Genomic DNA, 16,991 nt, shown 5'->3' on the forward strand with positions numbered 1-16,991 from the left:
TGGGGCTTCACCCCATCCCTGTGGGTGCTGCTGTACTCCGGGGACACCCCCGTATCATGCTGGGGTGCTCTCACATCATTGGCGTGATGCTGGGGTGCCACTTTCGGGACTCCCTGTGCCATCATCCCACATAGAGGCACTCCCCGTTCCAGCTCACCCCACCCTGCCCCGCAGCACCCCACGATCCCCCCCTCGGCACCCCGCATTCGCCCTCCCCGCCCACCCAACACGTTCCCGACCCCCGGGCGGTAGGCGGGGGGGGGGGGGGGCGGGACAAGACCGGCGGCCTTCACGCATGCGCAACCACCGCCGCCACCGCCCGGCTCCGCGGCAGCCGGGCCGGAAGTGACGCGCGGGCGCGAGAGCGGAAGCGGCGGCGCAGGCTCGGGCGGGTCCCCGGTGCGCGCAGCGGGCTCGGCTCCCTCCGGCCTCGGCGCGCTGAGAGCCGTTCCCCACCCCCGGCACCGACATGATCCTGCTCGAGGTGAACAACCGCATCATCGAAGAGACCCTCACGCTGAAGTTCGAGGGCGCGGCCGCCGGGTAGGGCCGGGCGCCGGGGCGGGGCGGAGGAGGAAGCCTTCCGGCCTGGAGAGGCCTGAGGGAGGGGAGGGGGACGGGGAGCGCTGGTCCGTGGGAGAGGCCTGGACGGGCGGGGTGGCACCGAGGCTTGGCCCTGGGTGTGGGGCATGACAGGGCTAGGCGGGGAGAAGGGGGCGTGGGGTTGGGTGGTGCCGGGAGGGGAGGAAAGGGGCTGCGGCACGGGGTGGAGGGCGGCTGGTGGTGGAACCGAGTGGATGAATGGAAGACTGCGTGAGGCCAGGCTTGGTGGGGTGCTTAGGGCTGGGATTGCGTGAGGGGGATGGAGATCGTGGTGTTGAGGCAGGTTGGGGTGTGCCATTGGGCTGGAAGGTGTTGGCAGCCTTCGTCAGAGCAGGACCGGAGTGGTGGCAGAGCTGGTGCAGAATGGAGGAACAGGAAAGCGACGTGTGGCAGAGCAGCAGCCTCGGCCTGTTTCTTCGGGGGTGGCAAGCAGGTTCCTGTCAGCATCTAATTCTGTCCCAGCCACAGATCCACGTGTCTGTCCTGGCTGCTGGTATCGGGCTGCTGAGCCTCTTGGCCTTGTGGAGGCTGTAGGGCAGTTGATCTGCACCTGCATCTTTGGTCAGGACCATGTAGTCCCTGGGGAGTCACTGAGCATTGCTGACAGCGGTGCACCGGTGCTGTGAAGACATTTGTCTGAGCACAGACCAGCTTGAGAGAGTCATCTCACGTGGATGCCCTTATCTGCAACTGTGCACTCACTGCATCTGTGTGGCGCTGGACACCTTTGCGCGTGGATGGACAGCTGGAATAATACAAGTGTACAGTTGTAATTACAGAGTAAATGGATAGCCAGAGGGTATCTAAGGAAAGACTCACCAGTGCTGAGGCTTTCAGTCAAGATGGACACTCACCACAAAAACTCCATGAAGGAGCAATCTCCAGAAAGAGATGCTACCTTAGTGGTGGTCAGCCCTTAAACAGGATCTAGGAGAGGTGGAATCAAGCTCCACCCCTTTCAGGAGCAAAGCTGAATTACCTTCACCTGTGCTCCTGCAGCTGACTTGTCACTGGCCTCAGATGGTTAATCAGAGGTTCAGGCTGTGATCTCCAGTTTCTCTTATAGTGGACAAAGCCCAGAGAAGCAAAATACAGCACACTTATCTGTAGGGTGGAGCCTGTCCTGGCTTTGCAAGCAGCACAGCTTAAGCTGCTCTGGGAATGGACTCCCCAGTGAGACCTTTTTCTGTGTCACCTTTTCCACAAGTGGCTCTTGAAGTGTTCTGCCTTTTGTGTGCAGACCTTTGACGGAGGCCATTTCCTCTGTTTTCTCCTCTTGGTTGACTTCTTGCTCTTTTATTTCATACGATAACCTCCTAGGCTGTGCTGCCTTGTGGGATCACCACACTGCCATCAGCCTCTTCTTCCTTCTCGAATGTGATCATTTAGTGCAACAAGTATCCCCAAAGCACCACACTGGGAGGAGAGAGCTCTTGGGTGCTGCAGCTGCATCCATTAGAAAACAACTTAAGTATATGGAGGTTAATAGTGTGTGTCAAAAAACACTCATTCACCACAAGCTCATGTGGAAGCGTTCTGCTGGTGGGAGCCTGTGTGTGTGTCCCTGCATCAGTACAAGTGCAGCAGCAGCGGTGAACAGAGCCCGCAGCCATCAGGAGATGGAGTGCAGCTCAAAGCCCTGACTCAGTGCAGCTAGAGCTGAGTTTGCTCACTCACCTCCAATCCATGATGTTTCCATTTTGCTGTACAGCAAAGCTTGTTACTGCCTCAGCTTGCTTGCCTGGCATACCAATGCTTCCTGGATCAATTTCTCTTGCTGTGAGCGTGGCCAATGATATTCTGCCTCTTGTTCTACGGGCTGTGCTTCCTTTTGTTTGGATGGAGGACCAGCTAAGTGCTCCTTCTGGATGAGTGTTGCACCCTCAGTGTGTTGCTGGAGGGGAGGAAGTAGTTCACTTCTGCATTTTCTTCTGTGCTTGTGCTGTTCTGCTGTCCAGGAAAGAACAAGGCATGGATGAAGGTCAGAGATGAAACCAAGGAAAATGGAAATCTACTTCTCTGAACAAGTCTTTTTGGGTACTGGTGCTATGCTATGCCATGTTTATTCATGAGATATTTCTTTTCCATCCAGCTAGGGTTCCAGGGTCATCCTGTGGCATTGAGTTTGAAGGCAGGAGGGGATTTGCTCTGTTTGGGTGACTGTCCACCCAAGATGTGTCCTGGGGATGGACCCAGGGTGGTCAGGGCAAGGATACACTACAAGGGATTAAGTGATTGAGAGGAGTAAGTCTGGACACTGTGAGCTGGCCCTGACTTACCTGCCCTGAAACCTGAACTGTGCAGATGTGATGCACAGTTTATCTAAACTTGCTCCATGATGTGGGCAGCAGCACTTCCCTCTCCCTCTGTGACTGTGCCATGGATCCAGTAGCTCCCTGCAGGGCTTCCCCATGCCTTCAGGTGGGAGTTACTTCACATTTCCCCATAGTGTGTCGAGCTGGGTCACCCTTAGAAGTCAGAGCCAATTCTAAATGTAGTATTTGTGTGCAAAGCCAACGGAAATCTCATCTTCTTGAACAACCACCACTAAACATCAAGGGAGTTTGCGTGGAGGTGGCTACATGTAGTGGACTTATTAAGACTGTAATTTCTTGTTTTAAATCAACTTCCTTAAGCCAACCACATTTTAGAATAGCATCCAAAAGCTCCCAGCAAAGAATTTGTTGCTGAAAGCTTAGACTCTCAAAGTGCTGAAGTGGGGGGAATACCTGGAAATAATAACCTATTTTAGAGGTAAAATATTTCTGCCTCCTGTGTTCAGTTCTTTTTAAAGCACAGCAGAGAACTGCCCCCCAAAACAGATTTGCCCTCCAGTTCTGGTCCACTCTGATGTAAATGATCCCAGCAAAAGTGTAGCAGAGGGCTTGTGTTTGTGGGTGTGGTTTTTCAGCCATACATTGCTGGCAGTTTAGGGCAAGCTAATTAACCATCTGTCTCAAATTGTTACTTACTGTTTACCTGCTGTGCAGAAGAAAAAATTGCATAGGTGGAGAAGAGTGTGATTTTTCCCTTGGTTGGAGGTGGAGGGGAAAAATATCTCATTAAATTTTAGGTTTCTGTAAAGCTTTCAATAGGTGCAAATTTGCAGGGTTTCACGAGTGCTGGCTGAATGGGAAAACAGCTGAAGCTTCAACTTCTGTGCTGTAAAGCAGTTCCTGTAGGCTGGTTGGAGAGTCTGGCTGAAGCTGCACCCGCATACTCTGTGGTATTTCCCATTCGTGGTCACTGTGGTGCTCACCTGCTCTGGAGCGGAGCGCTCTGGCCTTGCTGGGTGAAGGTGGGTGACATGACCTTTGTGCTGGCAATGCGGCTTGTGAGTGACTTCCTTGTGGGATAGCCAGGAAGAGCACAGGGGATGGAGGAACTCAGACAGCCCAGCATCTGCAGAACGTCCAATCCTGGAGCAGGTGAGAAATGTTCAGGTGATGTTTGCACTCTGAGGCTCGGTGCAGGATCAGCAGTACCTCCTGCGGCTGCCACATTTGGTGCAAGACAAGAGCAGCTATCAGCAGAGCCTGCAGACTGGCTGCTGTGCTGGCAGTGAAAGCTGGGGTCCCAGCTCTGCTCCCAGCAGTGCTGTGGGTCGGCACATGTGGGGACTTCCATTACCGCACAGCAAAGTGCTTCTCAAGTTTGTGGCAGGCGTGCTGTGGGAGCTCTTTGATTTCATGCACGCTTACAGCTCACGCAAAGTAGCTTTTGTTAGTCGAGTGGGGCCCGGGGAGAGAGGGGGGAGGAACTGCTTGGATAATTTTAGACATTGCTCATAATTTTTTTATTGGGGTGACCTTTCTGTAGCGAGAGCCTGCAGTCTGTCACTGAATCTGGCTCACTCTCTTCCAACAGTGCATCAACTCAGTGATCTGCAGGCTCTGCTCAGAGCTGAAAGCTCGAAGCTTTGAAATATCCCCCCACTCCTTTCATGAGGTGTTTTTTCCCCCCCCCTCCTCTGGAGCAAGATATTCTAATATCTGCGTGCCTACAGCTTTTAAAATAATTGCCATCTTCCTTTATTGGGTACAAACCTTAATTGCGATGTGGGAGCTGCTTTAGTCATCTATCGATGCGGTTGTTGGCCAAGCTCGCATTTGCATGCAGGTCTGTTTAATGCAGAAGATGAGGGCTCTGTATAATTACACAGCCTTCGTTCTTCTGCTCTTCAATTTGTTGTAACATATGGCTGAGAGCCTCTGTGGCCTGAGAATGAGGCAGGGAAGTTTGGAGGCTGTCCGAATCAAAATTGAGGAACTGCTGTCAGGAAAAAGGAGATTTGTTGTTGCTCTTAAGTGCTTGTTGGCATCTCTCCACGGGTTCTGTGGCTCCTCTTGGATGCACTGCTGTGGTGAAAAATCTGATTTGGAGCTGGCTTTGCGTTAGATGGACTTGGTGCAGGAGCCATTTAGAGATGAATAGGAGGAATGCAGGCAAGAAGGAATAAAAATCCATCAAGGCCTCTTATTGTTATAAGCGGGGAGCAGATGGGATTTGGTGTGGATTTGACTTCAAACCTGATAAGCGTTATCAGAAAACGGGCAGCCGCCTGTGCTTGGAGCAGCTGCCATTTTAGCTGTGGAGGTCAGGCAGGGTTTTGCAGAGAGGTCTGGGTTTGGTGTGTAGCAGGTTGAGGAGCCATCTTTGGCTGTTCCTGGTGGAAGAGCGGGTGTTACTGGTCAGAGAGGGAGACTGCAGTTTGGGTGGTACAGGGTCAAGGAGCTCCCAGCACAGTAATGGGGGCCAAGAGCTCCTCTGCTGCGCTGGGGTGATGGTTCAGGCTCCTTTTCTGTCTGGGTACTTTTGGGGCTGGGAGGTATGCCCCATGAGGCAGGAGCATCCTGCAGCACGCAGGGTCTGTGTGGCTGTGAGGAGCTCTGCATGCTGCTCACGTGAGCGCTTCCTCCATGAGGCTGCGTGCTGGCAAGCTGCTGAATATTCAGCACCCCAAAGTTCCGTTCCGTTACCTGCTTCTCCTTTAAACCTCTCCTCTCTTTGCCATCCTCAAGTATGAGGACTGAGCCACTTGAGAAATCCATGTGAAAATAAGTTCTGAGAAATTCATGCTTGTGCAATGGAACACACACACAGGAGTCACATCGTGGCTGCCGTAAGCTTTTGTGTGCAGAACAAAGGCTCTTGCACACAGCTGTTAACCAACTTTGGGTCTGCAATGTTACAGCTCCCTAAATAACGTGACAAGTTATCCTGTTGTCTCCCAAGCTGCTGTCGCTGTTGCTCATTGTCTGTAATTGCTTCCCTGAGTTCCTCAGGGTGAGGTGCTGTATTTGGAGGGACTGCTGAGAGCTGGATGTCAGCTCTGTGTGCATATAGAATTGGCTTTGAGAGCTGGAACTAAGCTTTAAGGGTACATCCTCTTTTTAATATTCCTAGCTCTTCTGTGCCTGACTGTGCTATCTTTAAAGCTTCCTACATGGTTTTCTTTTTTTATAAAATGTATATTGCCATCCGAGCTGATTCCTAAGTCTGGGTGTGGTGCTCTAAAAGAAGAACACGTCTGCATCGACTGACCGTATGATATTGGTGGGATTTTCTTCCATCTCTGCTTTCGTCACTCCTCAGTGAGCTTAGATGCAACTTGGGGAATTGCTCCCCTTTCAAAACCGAGTGTTAAACATGCCACGGGGGAGGCTCCAAACTTCCATCTCTGGCCAGCAGGGAAGAAGGGAGAATAAGAGTGAGAGAGGTCTCAGGTAACCGGTGTGGCTCAAACTAAAGGACCTGCTTTGTGTGCGCTCACACTGCTGCTTTCAAGTTGCACAGTTTTTATCTTCAGTGATGCAGCACAAAAGACAGAGGCTTTCCTGTATCCCAGCAAAAAGGAATGCTGCTTTTCACAGCTGTAATAACTCTCAAGAAGCAGCAATGCCTCATCCTTTCCACTTACAGTCTCTGGTTGGTGGCTAATACCTCAATTTCCACTCAAATAAGGTTGGAGTTGGTCTCTGGGTAGGGTAGTGGCAACTTCAAGGCTGCCTTAGCACACTGACTTTGACCTGGGGAGCACACTCACTTGGTTCAGGTAGGTGTGAATGAAGGCTGAGACTTCTCTGGGCTGTAAAACAGATCCAGCATCATTAGCCTGTACTCTGTACTGGCTGCTTTTAAATCATAAGAGGATGTAGGCTGTGAAATAAAGCAGTTGATTGGCATTTTGACACTGTTCTCATTTTCTGACCTGACTCTCGGTGCTGGAGGTAGCTTTGCATTGCTCCCTCATGGAGGATGACCTATTAATAACAGTCCTCTTGGAGCTACTGAAGCACTTAGATAGTGCCATTCTCAGCAGATTCACCTTTCAGAAGCAATTTAATTGTTCACAGGATCCAACTCTTCCAGAGATCTTAGACTTTGGCACTGTAAGATGCTATAAAATCTTCATACCTAAAACATGAGAGGCTGTGTGCCCTAGGTTTGCAAGGTGCTCTTGTTGCTGATCCTGAGGCAACTGGCAGTGTTTGGGCAAATCCAGATGTAGGATTTTTCCTGCAGTGGTCGTTGGTGGGATGTTGGGGTGTTTGGGGATAGGGTGCCAAGATGAAATGTGCATCTGAGAAAGCTTAATTCTGCTGACGGTTGATAGCACCACACTTGGAGGTGGGTCTGCTCTAAAAGTAATTTGTATCAAACCATTGGTAGAGCTGCCCTTGGTGGTAAAGGGGGCACTTAAGGAAGGACTGCTCAGCCACTATATCCATTTCATCATCTGGTGTCAATGGAACTTGCAGAAGAGCCCGTCCTGTGAACTTGCATCTTGGCAGTTGTATGTGGAGAGCAGGCTTGTTAAAAGCAGCTCCTTAGTGATGAGTAGCTTTCTTAGACATTTCTAGCTCTAAATCTGCAGCCTGTGGTCTCAGATTCTATTAATAAACTACAAATAATAGCAATCTCTGCCAGCTTCCAGGTCTGTTTTATATCATTTCTAGTAAGACTGATTGTTTTAGGAATGAGCTGTCAAAGGTTATCTGCTGCTTGAACAGCAGGGTCCGGAGGAGTTTTCAGGTAAAACTGCTTGTGAGAAATGAAATGAATTGCCTTTCCTTCACAGCTTGGAGGAGACTGCTGTTGGACTTCTCATTTACCTCTTTTGTTCTCTTTGCTTTTTAGAAACAAACCAGAGGCAGTAGAAGTAACGTTTGCAGGTAAGCTCCATAATGCTTCTGACTTGAAAAACGGGGGAGCTAACTCAAAAGGCCTACCCTTGGTTATGCCTGGTGTGCTCAAATGCAACCAGCCCGGTTGGGTGGGGGGCAGGGGAGAGCTGCCCACTTTGCTTTGTGTGAGTGCTAGATAGGCGTTTTACTTTGCCCATTCCCCACTCCTGCATTTGATGCTGTATATTATTAGGTCTTTAGCGCTGTCTGGTTAGGATTGTTAGAAAGCTGGCTTGGGGTGATAGGCAGGATGAGTTTATAGCCTGAAGTTTGCTCTCTAGAATGGGAAGTGTCAAGGAAATACAAGCATTCATTCAGTAGCTGATGTCTTGCTTCTGTTATCAAGGATCTATGTAAGCTGTGGAGCTCTGTGGGGAAGTGGAGGTAGCTGGAGGGCTGCCTTTCTCTGCCTTCTGCCCTGGCTGCCTGTTCTGCAGTGAAGTGAAAGCTGTCTCAGCAGGCACTGCCTGAGCTGCCTTTGCTCTGCTAGCAGAGGTTTTTTCCTCCTCCAGGCTGTAGCTCTGCCCTGGTGGGCATGTCTGTCACTTTGTGTGCTGAGCATCCAGAAGGCTCCCATCTCTGTGTGTTTGTGTCCTTGTGCAATGAACATGAGCAGACTTGAAAGGGATGCTAAATGACACTAGGCTAGATCTTCCCATGATGGACAGGTGTCATATCTATTTCAGCTCTTTGAATGCTAACAGGTTTCCCTATGTGACACTACTTAAGTACAGCTTTGTCATGTGTCTGTGAGGGCTGAGGCAGAGGGAATCATGTCACTATGCAATTCCTAGAACACCACTGTTTCTTTAGAAATAGGAACTGATCCCTCCCATGTTCCTCACGTTTGTCTCACTTGCTTTGTAGACTTTGATGGAGTTCTTTACCATATTTCAAACCCCAATGGAGACAAGACAAAAGTGATGGTCAGTATTTCTCTGAAATTCTACAAAGAACTTCAAGAACATGGTGCTGACGAGGTGAGTGAGTTTCTCTGGGCATCTGGGGCTTTGAGGCTACAAGTGCTGTATCAGAAGAGGCCATGCCCTTCTGATGTTCAGATTTAATGTATAGAGAAGTGTCTGTATTCCCGTCTCATGTTGAAATTTCTGTGCTGATGAGGAGTCTTGCTTTGCTGGAACACAAGGACAGAGTGTGTTCCCACTCTGTTGTGAAGAAGCAGTCATCTTTTATGACCCGATAGCCTGAAAGGTAAAAGCACAGCTAATTCTGCAAGTACCTTCAAAATGACTATGAGGCCTGGCAAAAATAGTTTCATTGGTTGATGCTGTGAGCGCAATGGCAAGAGAAAGCACCAGATCAACTCTGGAGTCCCACAGCGGTACTCTTCTGACTCTAAGCACACTTGAGAGCAAGTTACAGGCTCCAGCTGTGTGTACAGACCTTGGTCTACAGGCTGTCTGGTTCCCCTTTTGCTGCTGCCGTGTGAAGTTAGCAGGTTCAGTTCCTGTTGAATGGGCCCCGGCTGCAGAGGGCCATTTATGGTAGAAAGAAGGCGCCTCTCTGAGCTGTGGTTGGGTCGCAAGGCAGGAAGTGTGACTCAGTTCCCGAGTTAGTTTTCAAATCTCCTAATGCTAGTAAATGGAGTTTACCCTGCAGGTTTTTGCCTTGGGGAAAACAAAGAAAATGCTCTGTGAGTTTATTGAGAATCTGGCAAGAAGCAGAGGGACTGAACCCAAAGTGAATTCCTACACATTGCTACAAGACATACTGAAGTCAGAAAAAAATGTGACTGAGCATCCTGCTTTCTAGGATCAACATTGCCTCCTGTGCTACAGGGCAGTGGGAGAAGCACCACTGCAGGTGCTGCTGCTGGGAAGCCAGAGAGCCAAGCAGCACAAATGCTGGAGCCTTCCCAGCACATTTAGTGAGGATCAGTGCAGTGGATGTTCCCAGGTGAAGCGCTATGGTGGGTGAGGGACTGATGTTCACTGCATTGTAGCAGGGTAGCAGCCTTACACCAATAGTCACAGTGGTGGCTGAGCGGTGGTGTGTGTTCCTTTTCAACTCCAGCTGCTGTGTTGAGAGTGAGGGCAGCTGACAGCTAGCTTGTCAGGCTCTGAGGGGAAGATAGGATCTCTGCAGGACTGCCTTGAAAGTGCTGACTAAATAGAAACAACATTTTTAAACCACTGTTTAACAAACTGTGTGTCTCTGAGCTTCCGTGGAGAAGATGGAGCTTGTTTCTGCACTTCCTCCGCTTGGTCTTTGGTGAAACCCCGCTGTGAGAAGCCAAAGTGGGGTTCCTGCTAAGAGAAAGTATCTCCCTAGGCAAGACAGGCTTTCTGCTGGGGAGGTTTTGGCATGCAGAGAGCCTGTGCATTCTCTTTGCGTGGTGGAGGGCGTCATCCCAGGAGGGCCAGTTCTGCCACAGTGCTGTTCTGTTCTTCTGTGCGAAATACCTCCTGTTCCCAGCCCCCTCATTGAAACAGAGCTACAGCTCAGTTGAAAATTGCCATTGATGTAAAATTCAGCAGTGATTATGCTTAAAGAAAGGTTTTTGCTGTGCTGTGGGCGTTTCTGTTTCTGGGAGGCGTCCAAGTTGCCTGGCAGTCTCCTCTCCATCCCCATCTGTCCCATGGAATAGGCTAAGGCTGGGCAGGTAACTTCTTGGACAGGTCTTGCAAAACCCCAGCTCTGAATGTGCACAGGGTATGCTTTGTGGTGCTTCTCCATCCTGAACCCTACAAGAGCTGCCTTTGTGATGAGATGGAGGGTTGTAGCCCCCAGAGCTGCTGTGTCAAACTTATGGTTCTCTTTGGAAGATACAAGGCATACAGAAGAGATTTTCTTGCCCATGCAAGTTCAAGACCGACAGGGAGCTTTAGAAAGTTCTAGTTTTGACTCGTGTCATGCAGCATGCTCCCTGTCAGTGGAGATCAGAGAGTAGGAGCAGGTAATACTACTAAAAACTGATGACTTAGTATCTGTCCAAGTTCACTTAGAGTAGGGAAGGTGGATGCCTGTAATATGATGTTTTTACATGGAGACTGAGCATTGCCTAGGCAATGCAAGAGGAAACAGCTCTGATAGCTTATGCTCACAATGTCTATTTTTTTTTCCTAGGTGTTGAAGAAAGTCTATGGAAGCTACTTGGTAAATCCTGAATCAGGTAATCCTGCTGTAAAATTTACAGTGCATGTGATTGCAGTTCCAAAATGGCTTAAGTAAACTACAAGATGCTCAGACAAAGGCTATACGTCAAGAGCTTAAATTTTGGGGCTTTCTGTACAATGAGTGGCAGTAAAAAAGATGTCTTGCATACATCAAGGCTGAAGTTCCTTGCAGTATAAGCGGTAACTCTCAATGCAGCCCTCCTCCAGGAAGCCTCTGTTCCTCACAATTGGGGTCTTTGTTCTTCTCAAAGACATTTCATGAGACATAGGAAAACCATGGTTACCTGTGACAGCATCTCTTCCTACTCACTGTGAAAACTTAGGAGCAGTGCAGTAAGCACGTGTTTCAGAGCTAGAGAAAGAGCCCTGGGAACGTTTCCATGGTCACACATCAAGTTCAGACACAGCTTCTGGCAGTGGTTGTTGTTGGAAGCAGTCACCCCTGGGGTTTTTGGAAGGCCTTAAGGCAAAGGTAGGACTGTAGCAGCAATGCTTGGACTGTAGGTGCCTCTTTCCAGAAAATGCGTTTCTGGTTGTATTAAGACCCTGCATAGATTATTAAGGTTAATGTCTGTTCCTCACCAGGTTACAATGTCTCTTTGCTTTACGACCTGGAGAACCTTCCTGCAGACAAAGACGCTATTGTGCACCAAGCCGGCATGTTGAAGCGCAACTGCTTTGCTTCCGTCTTTGAGAAGTATTTCAAATTCCAGGAAGAGGGCAAGGAAGGGGAGAAAAGAGCTGTCATCCACTACAGGGATGATGAAACGATGTAAGTGTTCTAATGGCACAGGACTGGAGTCTGACAACTGTCACTACGCTCTGCTTCTACTCAGAGGTGTAGGATGCAGTGGAAAGTAGGGAAATCCTATTGCTCAGTGCTTTGGTATGGTAATAAGGGCCTGTCCCAGGCTCTGTGAAGTACCCAGTGACTCTAATGCTCACCCCTCAGGCTGCAGAGGTGTTATACAAGAGTCTCTGTTAGCAATAGCATTTGTGGCTGCGTGCAGGAAAGGAATTAGCCACTCCCATCAAAAGTGTTTTGCTCCCTGTAAACACAGTCTCGAGGGAGGGGGGGAGCGTTTGAGCATCTGTCTGAGCTTGTCATGCAGCTGCTTCCTCATCCAGTTGCAGTTCTGGCAGTTGTATTCACAGCTGAGTTCTCCTCTTCTTGCCCACTCTTGCAGGTATGTTGAGGCAAAGAAGGACCGCGTCACGGTTGTGTTCAGCACGGTATTTAAAGACGATGATGATGTGGTGATTGGAAAGGTGTTTATGCAGGTATGGAAACTGGGGAAAATATCTGATCCTTAATTCACTTCTCACCTGGAGCAGCAGTGCTGAACAAGCACATATAAGACAAAAGGGATCTCAAAGGCAATTTAATGCATGTAAATGCCCTACAGGGCTCCAGTCTGCCCTGGGATGGAAGGAGCGTGCTAGTAGGCACGGAAGTGTAACTACTAATCCAGACTCTTGCATTGTCCTCTTAATTATTGATGGTCTTGCTAATGTGCACAAACATATTATGCATTGCAGATGAAAAACACCACATGAATACTTCAGTATCCACACTCAGGCCCTGGCACAGAACTGGCTGTGGTGTAGAGATCACCAAGTAGCAGAGGAAGGGAGCATGACAGGGAGGCTGTAGGAGTAGAGGGGATGAGGCAATGTGCTATCCCTAAGGAAGTGCTATGAGTTTGTTTCTGCTGATTCTCAGGAGCTGCAGAAAGACTTGGACCAGGAACAGCACAGTGTAACTGTTCTCATGTCCAGCAGTGGGATCTTGGATTTGAGCTTTGAAAAGCTATGGATTTGCTTAGTTTACATACTTGAATCAGTTGTCATAATGCCGAGTACTTCTGGATTCAGCTGCCCTTTGCAACTACCACTTAGCTGGGAAGCGGAGGGCCATAGTAAACACTTCGCACTTCTGCTATTGATGGTGTCCAGCCTGCAGAGATTGAGACATTTGCTTACAGCTGGGGATGGCTCAGTCTGAGCTGATTTGTGTGTTGCCTGTCTGTCTCACCTTCTGTCTTCTATTGAGCTTGTGGACAGCATGTTGCTGGCCCAGTTTGCTGGATACCAGTTTACGTATGTTGGAGTCCATTCTAACAGGGTCTGTTGTAATGGCAGTAGTGTGTTTTACCTCACAGCTTTGCTCTTTGTGTGCTGTAACTAAATGCAGGGCATCTGCTCTGACTTTGAGGTTTCCCCCCCCCCCCCCCACAGCGTATCCCACAGCCTGAAATTCAGCTTTATAAATCCAGGAGGGAGGCGTGAACAGAACAGGGTTTGTGAGGCTCTGGGGGAGATGGCAAAGCTTCAAGAGAACAGCTGTCCCAGAGTCTGTGCATCCGAGTTCTTGGTTTTTTACAACAGCAAACCTTATTCTTGCCTGGCCACAAGAGTTTCCACTCTGAGTCACACTGGCTCCTTCCCTCCAGCTATTTCTGTTGCGTAATGCAGCGGCAGCTGCATATCTGTTCTCTCATGGAGAAAATTTGGCCATTAACTAACCAGCAAAGCCATCTGAACCATTTCAGCCTCTGGTATAAACAGGCGGAAATGCAAGCTAAGCATTCATGAAGGAAACCCCAGTGAAAAACTTGGCTTTCCCAACAGGAGAGTTCCAGCCCTTCCTGGGGTGTGCTGTGCTGTCCTGAGAAGGGAGGAGAGGCCAAGGGTAGCTGGTGATGCACAGGCTGTCTCATATCTACTTGCTCAGTCCAACGTGTCCTGTCCATGAAACACTCCTACGTCCCATGACAATAAACACGATGCTGAAATCTACACAAGCTGAGGGCTTGTACTGGGGACACATAGAAACTTGGGAGAGCCATGCATTTTGGTTCGATTTTGATGGAGAAAAAATGATTGTTTTCCAGAAACTTGGCCTGTTTTGATTGGCCCATGGAGGGAAAGCTGGGAAACCTTCTGTTCAGTTGCCTTGTGGGATGGGAAATATTGTTTGCTTTCCTGTTGTGCTGCCTGGTGTGTTTCAGTGGGACTCACCTTGTTGTTTTCTTCAGGAGTTCAAGGAGGGTCGCCGGGCCAGTCACACAGCCCCACAGGTGCTCTTCAGCCATAGGGAGCCACCCTTGGAGTTGAAAGATACAGACGCAGCCATTGGCGACAATATTGGCTACATCACCTTTGGTAAGCAGGCAGTTCTGTGGCATGGGGATGCTTAGGATAGAGAGAGGTTCTTACTGCTGCATGTTAGTTCACCTTCCCTGAGTGTTCATGGGAGTTATTGGGCCCAAAGGGAGTTGCATTCTGTTGTTGTCCGTCCCCTTCTCTCCCCAACGGTCAGTGTCTCTGCTACATCAAGTCACCTCAGCTCTGCTCTGGGCAGTGGGGGGATAGTAAGCCATATGATATCAGCCTATAAATTGGGTTCAGCACATGGGAGTAAGTTTTAAGTCTAATACATCTATCTCTGAAATACCTTCACCTGCCTGCAAAGGTGCTGCTTTGCTGGCCAGCAGTCATTTCCTCCTGTGCAGCAGCACTGATGACTGACCTGAGAAGTCCAAACCCTGCCCCCATTCAAGAGATCTCTTACAGAAAAACTGGGATTGTGGTTGAATATGCTGTTAGGGTCTCCCAGGCCAGCATGTCTGCAGGTTGGAGCTCAGAGACAAAGCACAGACATACAGACACTGCAGAGGAAAGCAAAGCTAGAACTGCTCTCCTCCCACGCTGGGAATGGTGCCCTGGGTTCAGGCACTTAATCAGTCATGGCAGAGCTGCCTAGTGGCAGTTCTTGGACTGCTAGCAAGACTTCCTCCTTGTCTAGAGGCAGTCTCTCTGTTATCTGATCTGACAGTCCCAGGTGAGATCATCACTGAGACAAAAGGTCTTTCAGCCCTTGGATCTGGGACACTTAGCACAGCACCAGCACTGAAGTAGCGTGGATGTCGTCATCTCTGAGCACTTGGCCTTGTCTGTGTCCTCCAGCTGCATCCAGGCTGCTACAAGAGACTTGAGCATGTGACAGTGGGTGGGAAAGTGCTGCTAAGCCTTGTGTTTAAAATCACCAGTGCTGCTTAATCCCGATACATGTTTCAATAGTGGGCACAGTAAACAAGCATTCAGAGCAGCATGCCCTATAGCCTGTAGCACCAGAACACCCTGAAGGGCCTGTTCGTAGCTTCAGGAAGCAATAACAGTTTGTGTGGGCTCTTTCCTTCCAGTGCTGTTCCCCCGTCACACCAATGCTGCTGCCAGAGACAACACCATAAACCTGATCCACACATTCCGAGACTACCTGCACTATCACATCAAGTGCTCGAAGGTACCATGGGGATGTGGCTGGGGAAAGTGGGAGGCTTGGACCATCTCATCTGGGGGGACTAAAAGGGAAAAGCATGGAGTAGGAGTACCCTTGTTCCGCCACCCTGGGAGCTGACTAGTGCACAGCACTGCCCTCCACAATAGCGCTAGGTTGGCAAATGGTGCGTCATCGCCTTCTTCCTGTTCCTTGGTACAAGCAGTGCCTGTTTGCCTCCCATCCTATCAGCAAAGTAGGTTTTTTTTTTCCCCCTTTTCAATCTGTGGTTTCCTTTCTGGGAACAAAAATAAGCGCAGTTACTCAGGAACCTGCCTTTGACCAGAGCTCAGGCAGCACTTTCACCATTGTCTCCTCAGCTTCCCTCATACTGCATGCCAGGGAGGCTGAGTACCCGCTGTAGCTGTGCAGGGCTAGGCACTTTCCTACCAAGGAACAAACATAGCCCTGTGTCTTCCTGCAGCAGCTTGCCCCGGGTCGGGCCTCCCACCAGCTCCAGCTCCTGTGGAGCCTGGCCACAAGCAGTGCCTGGCTGGCAGGAGGGACAACCCTTACTCAGATCACTCATACCAGCTCATCTCTGCTGCTGTGCTCCCAGTCCAAAGCCAGCCATGAGCATCCTGAAGCTGTGATTTGCCTGAAGTCTTAGCTGTGAATACAGGATCCTGAAGTGTATTGTATTGTTCCTGCAGGCCTATATTCACACACGTATGAGGGCAAAAACATCAGATTTCCTCAAGGTGCTGAACCGTGCCCGTCCAGATGCAGAGAAGAAAGAAATGAAAACAATCACGTGAGTAGCAAAGCAAGGCCTTGTTAATCAGGCTTCCCTGCCCACCACCAGCTCACTTCTTCACAGCTCAGCATTCTCTGCTCCTAGGTTTGGGACAGTATGGGGTGGCCATATTGGGACCTGATGTCCAGTAGATGCAGGGCATCTTCCTGCTGTGAGCGTGGCATGGCTCTCCCCAGAGCCTGTGGTCACTAGCTCACTCAGGCAGTGAGCATTCCTGGGAACTGGCTCCCTTTGGCAAATAAAGCAGCCCAGAGCAATGCACGCCAATGATGGTGCTTGTGTAGCATGTTTCCATCATGACTCTGGCCTCTTGATCCCAGAGCTCCTGGTATTTCCTCTTTGCTTTCTGCTCTGGGCTGTTGGGGTTGTACCCTCTGTGAAAGCCAGCCCCTCCCCATAGCTGTGTGGACCAGTTGCTTGCTGCAAGCAATGCCTGTGAGCTCTGAACCAGCAGTACCAGTATGTCTTTGAGAGCTCAATGCAATCCTGTACCCACAAAAGTCACCCTGGGGCAGCCCAGGAAAGCCAGAGGCAACCCAAAGCAGCTCTGAAGGCCACGCTGACCTCCCTCTGCATCCTTTCAGGGGGAAGACATTCACAACCCGTTAACACTGGGGGTCACCGAGGCTGCCGTGGAGGATGAAGGTTGGGGCACTTGCTACCCGATAATCGTAGCTTTTAATGTTGCACCTCTGTGGGCTCATAAGGAATTCAAGCAATCGGGGTCTGTTTGTACGACAGTTTGGGAAGTAATCTGCAGAAACGAGCTGTGCTTGCGAGGACTCGATCGTTCCAAGAAACAAACCTTAATTCCAGTTTGATTCATTTCATTTCTTTTTTTTTTTTTTCTTTTTTTTTTTTTAATTTTTTTTTTTTTTCTTTTCGAGCTGTTTTGCTTTGCAATATGTTACCGGAAATAAGTTGCAGTATTTCTTATGAGAATAATGCAATATTAACTTGTTTTCTTC

At 49.6% G+C, this 16,991-nt stretch overlaps 1 protein-coding gene across 1 annotated transcript; it reads left to right on the forward strand.

Moving 5' to 3' along the window:
- Window positions 1-346: 346 nt before the first annotated feature.
- ARPC2 (actin related protein 2/3 complex subunit 2) lies at window positions 347-16,883 on the forward strand. Its single transcript, XM_072341281.1, has 10 exons — window positions 347-543; window positions 7,744-7,778; window positions 8,658-8,770; window positions 10,878-10,923; window positions 11,513-11,699; window positions 12,115-12,208; window positions 13,966-14,092; window positions 15,133-15,233; window positions 15,920-16,020; window positions 16,608-16,883. Exons 1-10 carry the CDS (start codon window positions 470-472, stop codon window positions 16,630-16,632), a joined length of 903 nt encoding a protein of 300 aa, XP_072197382.1. The 5' UTR covers window positions 347-469; the 3' UTR covers window positions 16,633-16,883.
- Window positions 16,884-16,991: the final 108 nt, after the last annotated feature.

The sequence above is a fragment of the Excalfactoria chinensis genome, chromosome 7 (assembly GCF_039878825.1).
Source record: "Excalfactoria chinensis isolate bCotChi1 chromosome 7, bCotChi1.hap2, whole genome shotgun sequence".
NCBI lineage: Eukaryota > Metazoa > Chordata > Aves > Galliformes > Phasianidae > Excalfactoria > Excalfactoria chinensis.

Coding starts and splice junctions, on each gene's coding strand:
- ARPC2 (XM_072341281.1), top strand. CDS start 470: ATGATCCTGCTCGAGGTGAACAACCGCATCATCGAAGAGACCCTCACG. Junction 11,700..12,114: donor TACAGGGATGATGAAACGAT/GTAAGTGTTCTA, acceptor CCACTCTTGCAG/GTATGTTGAGGCAAAGAAGG. Junction 15,234..15,919: donor ATCACATCAAGTGCTCGAAG/GTACCATGGGGA, acceptor TTGTTCCTGCAG/GCCTATATTCACACACGTAT.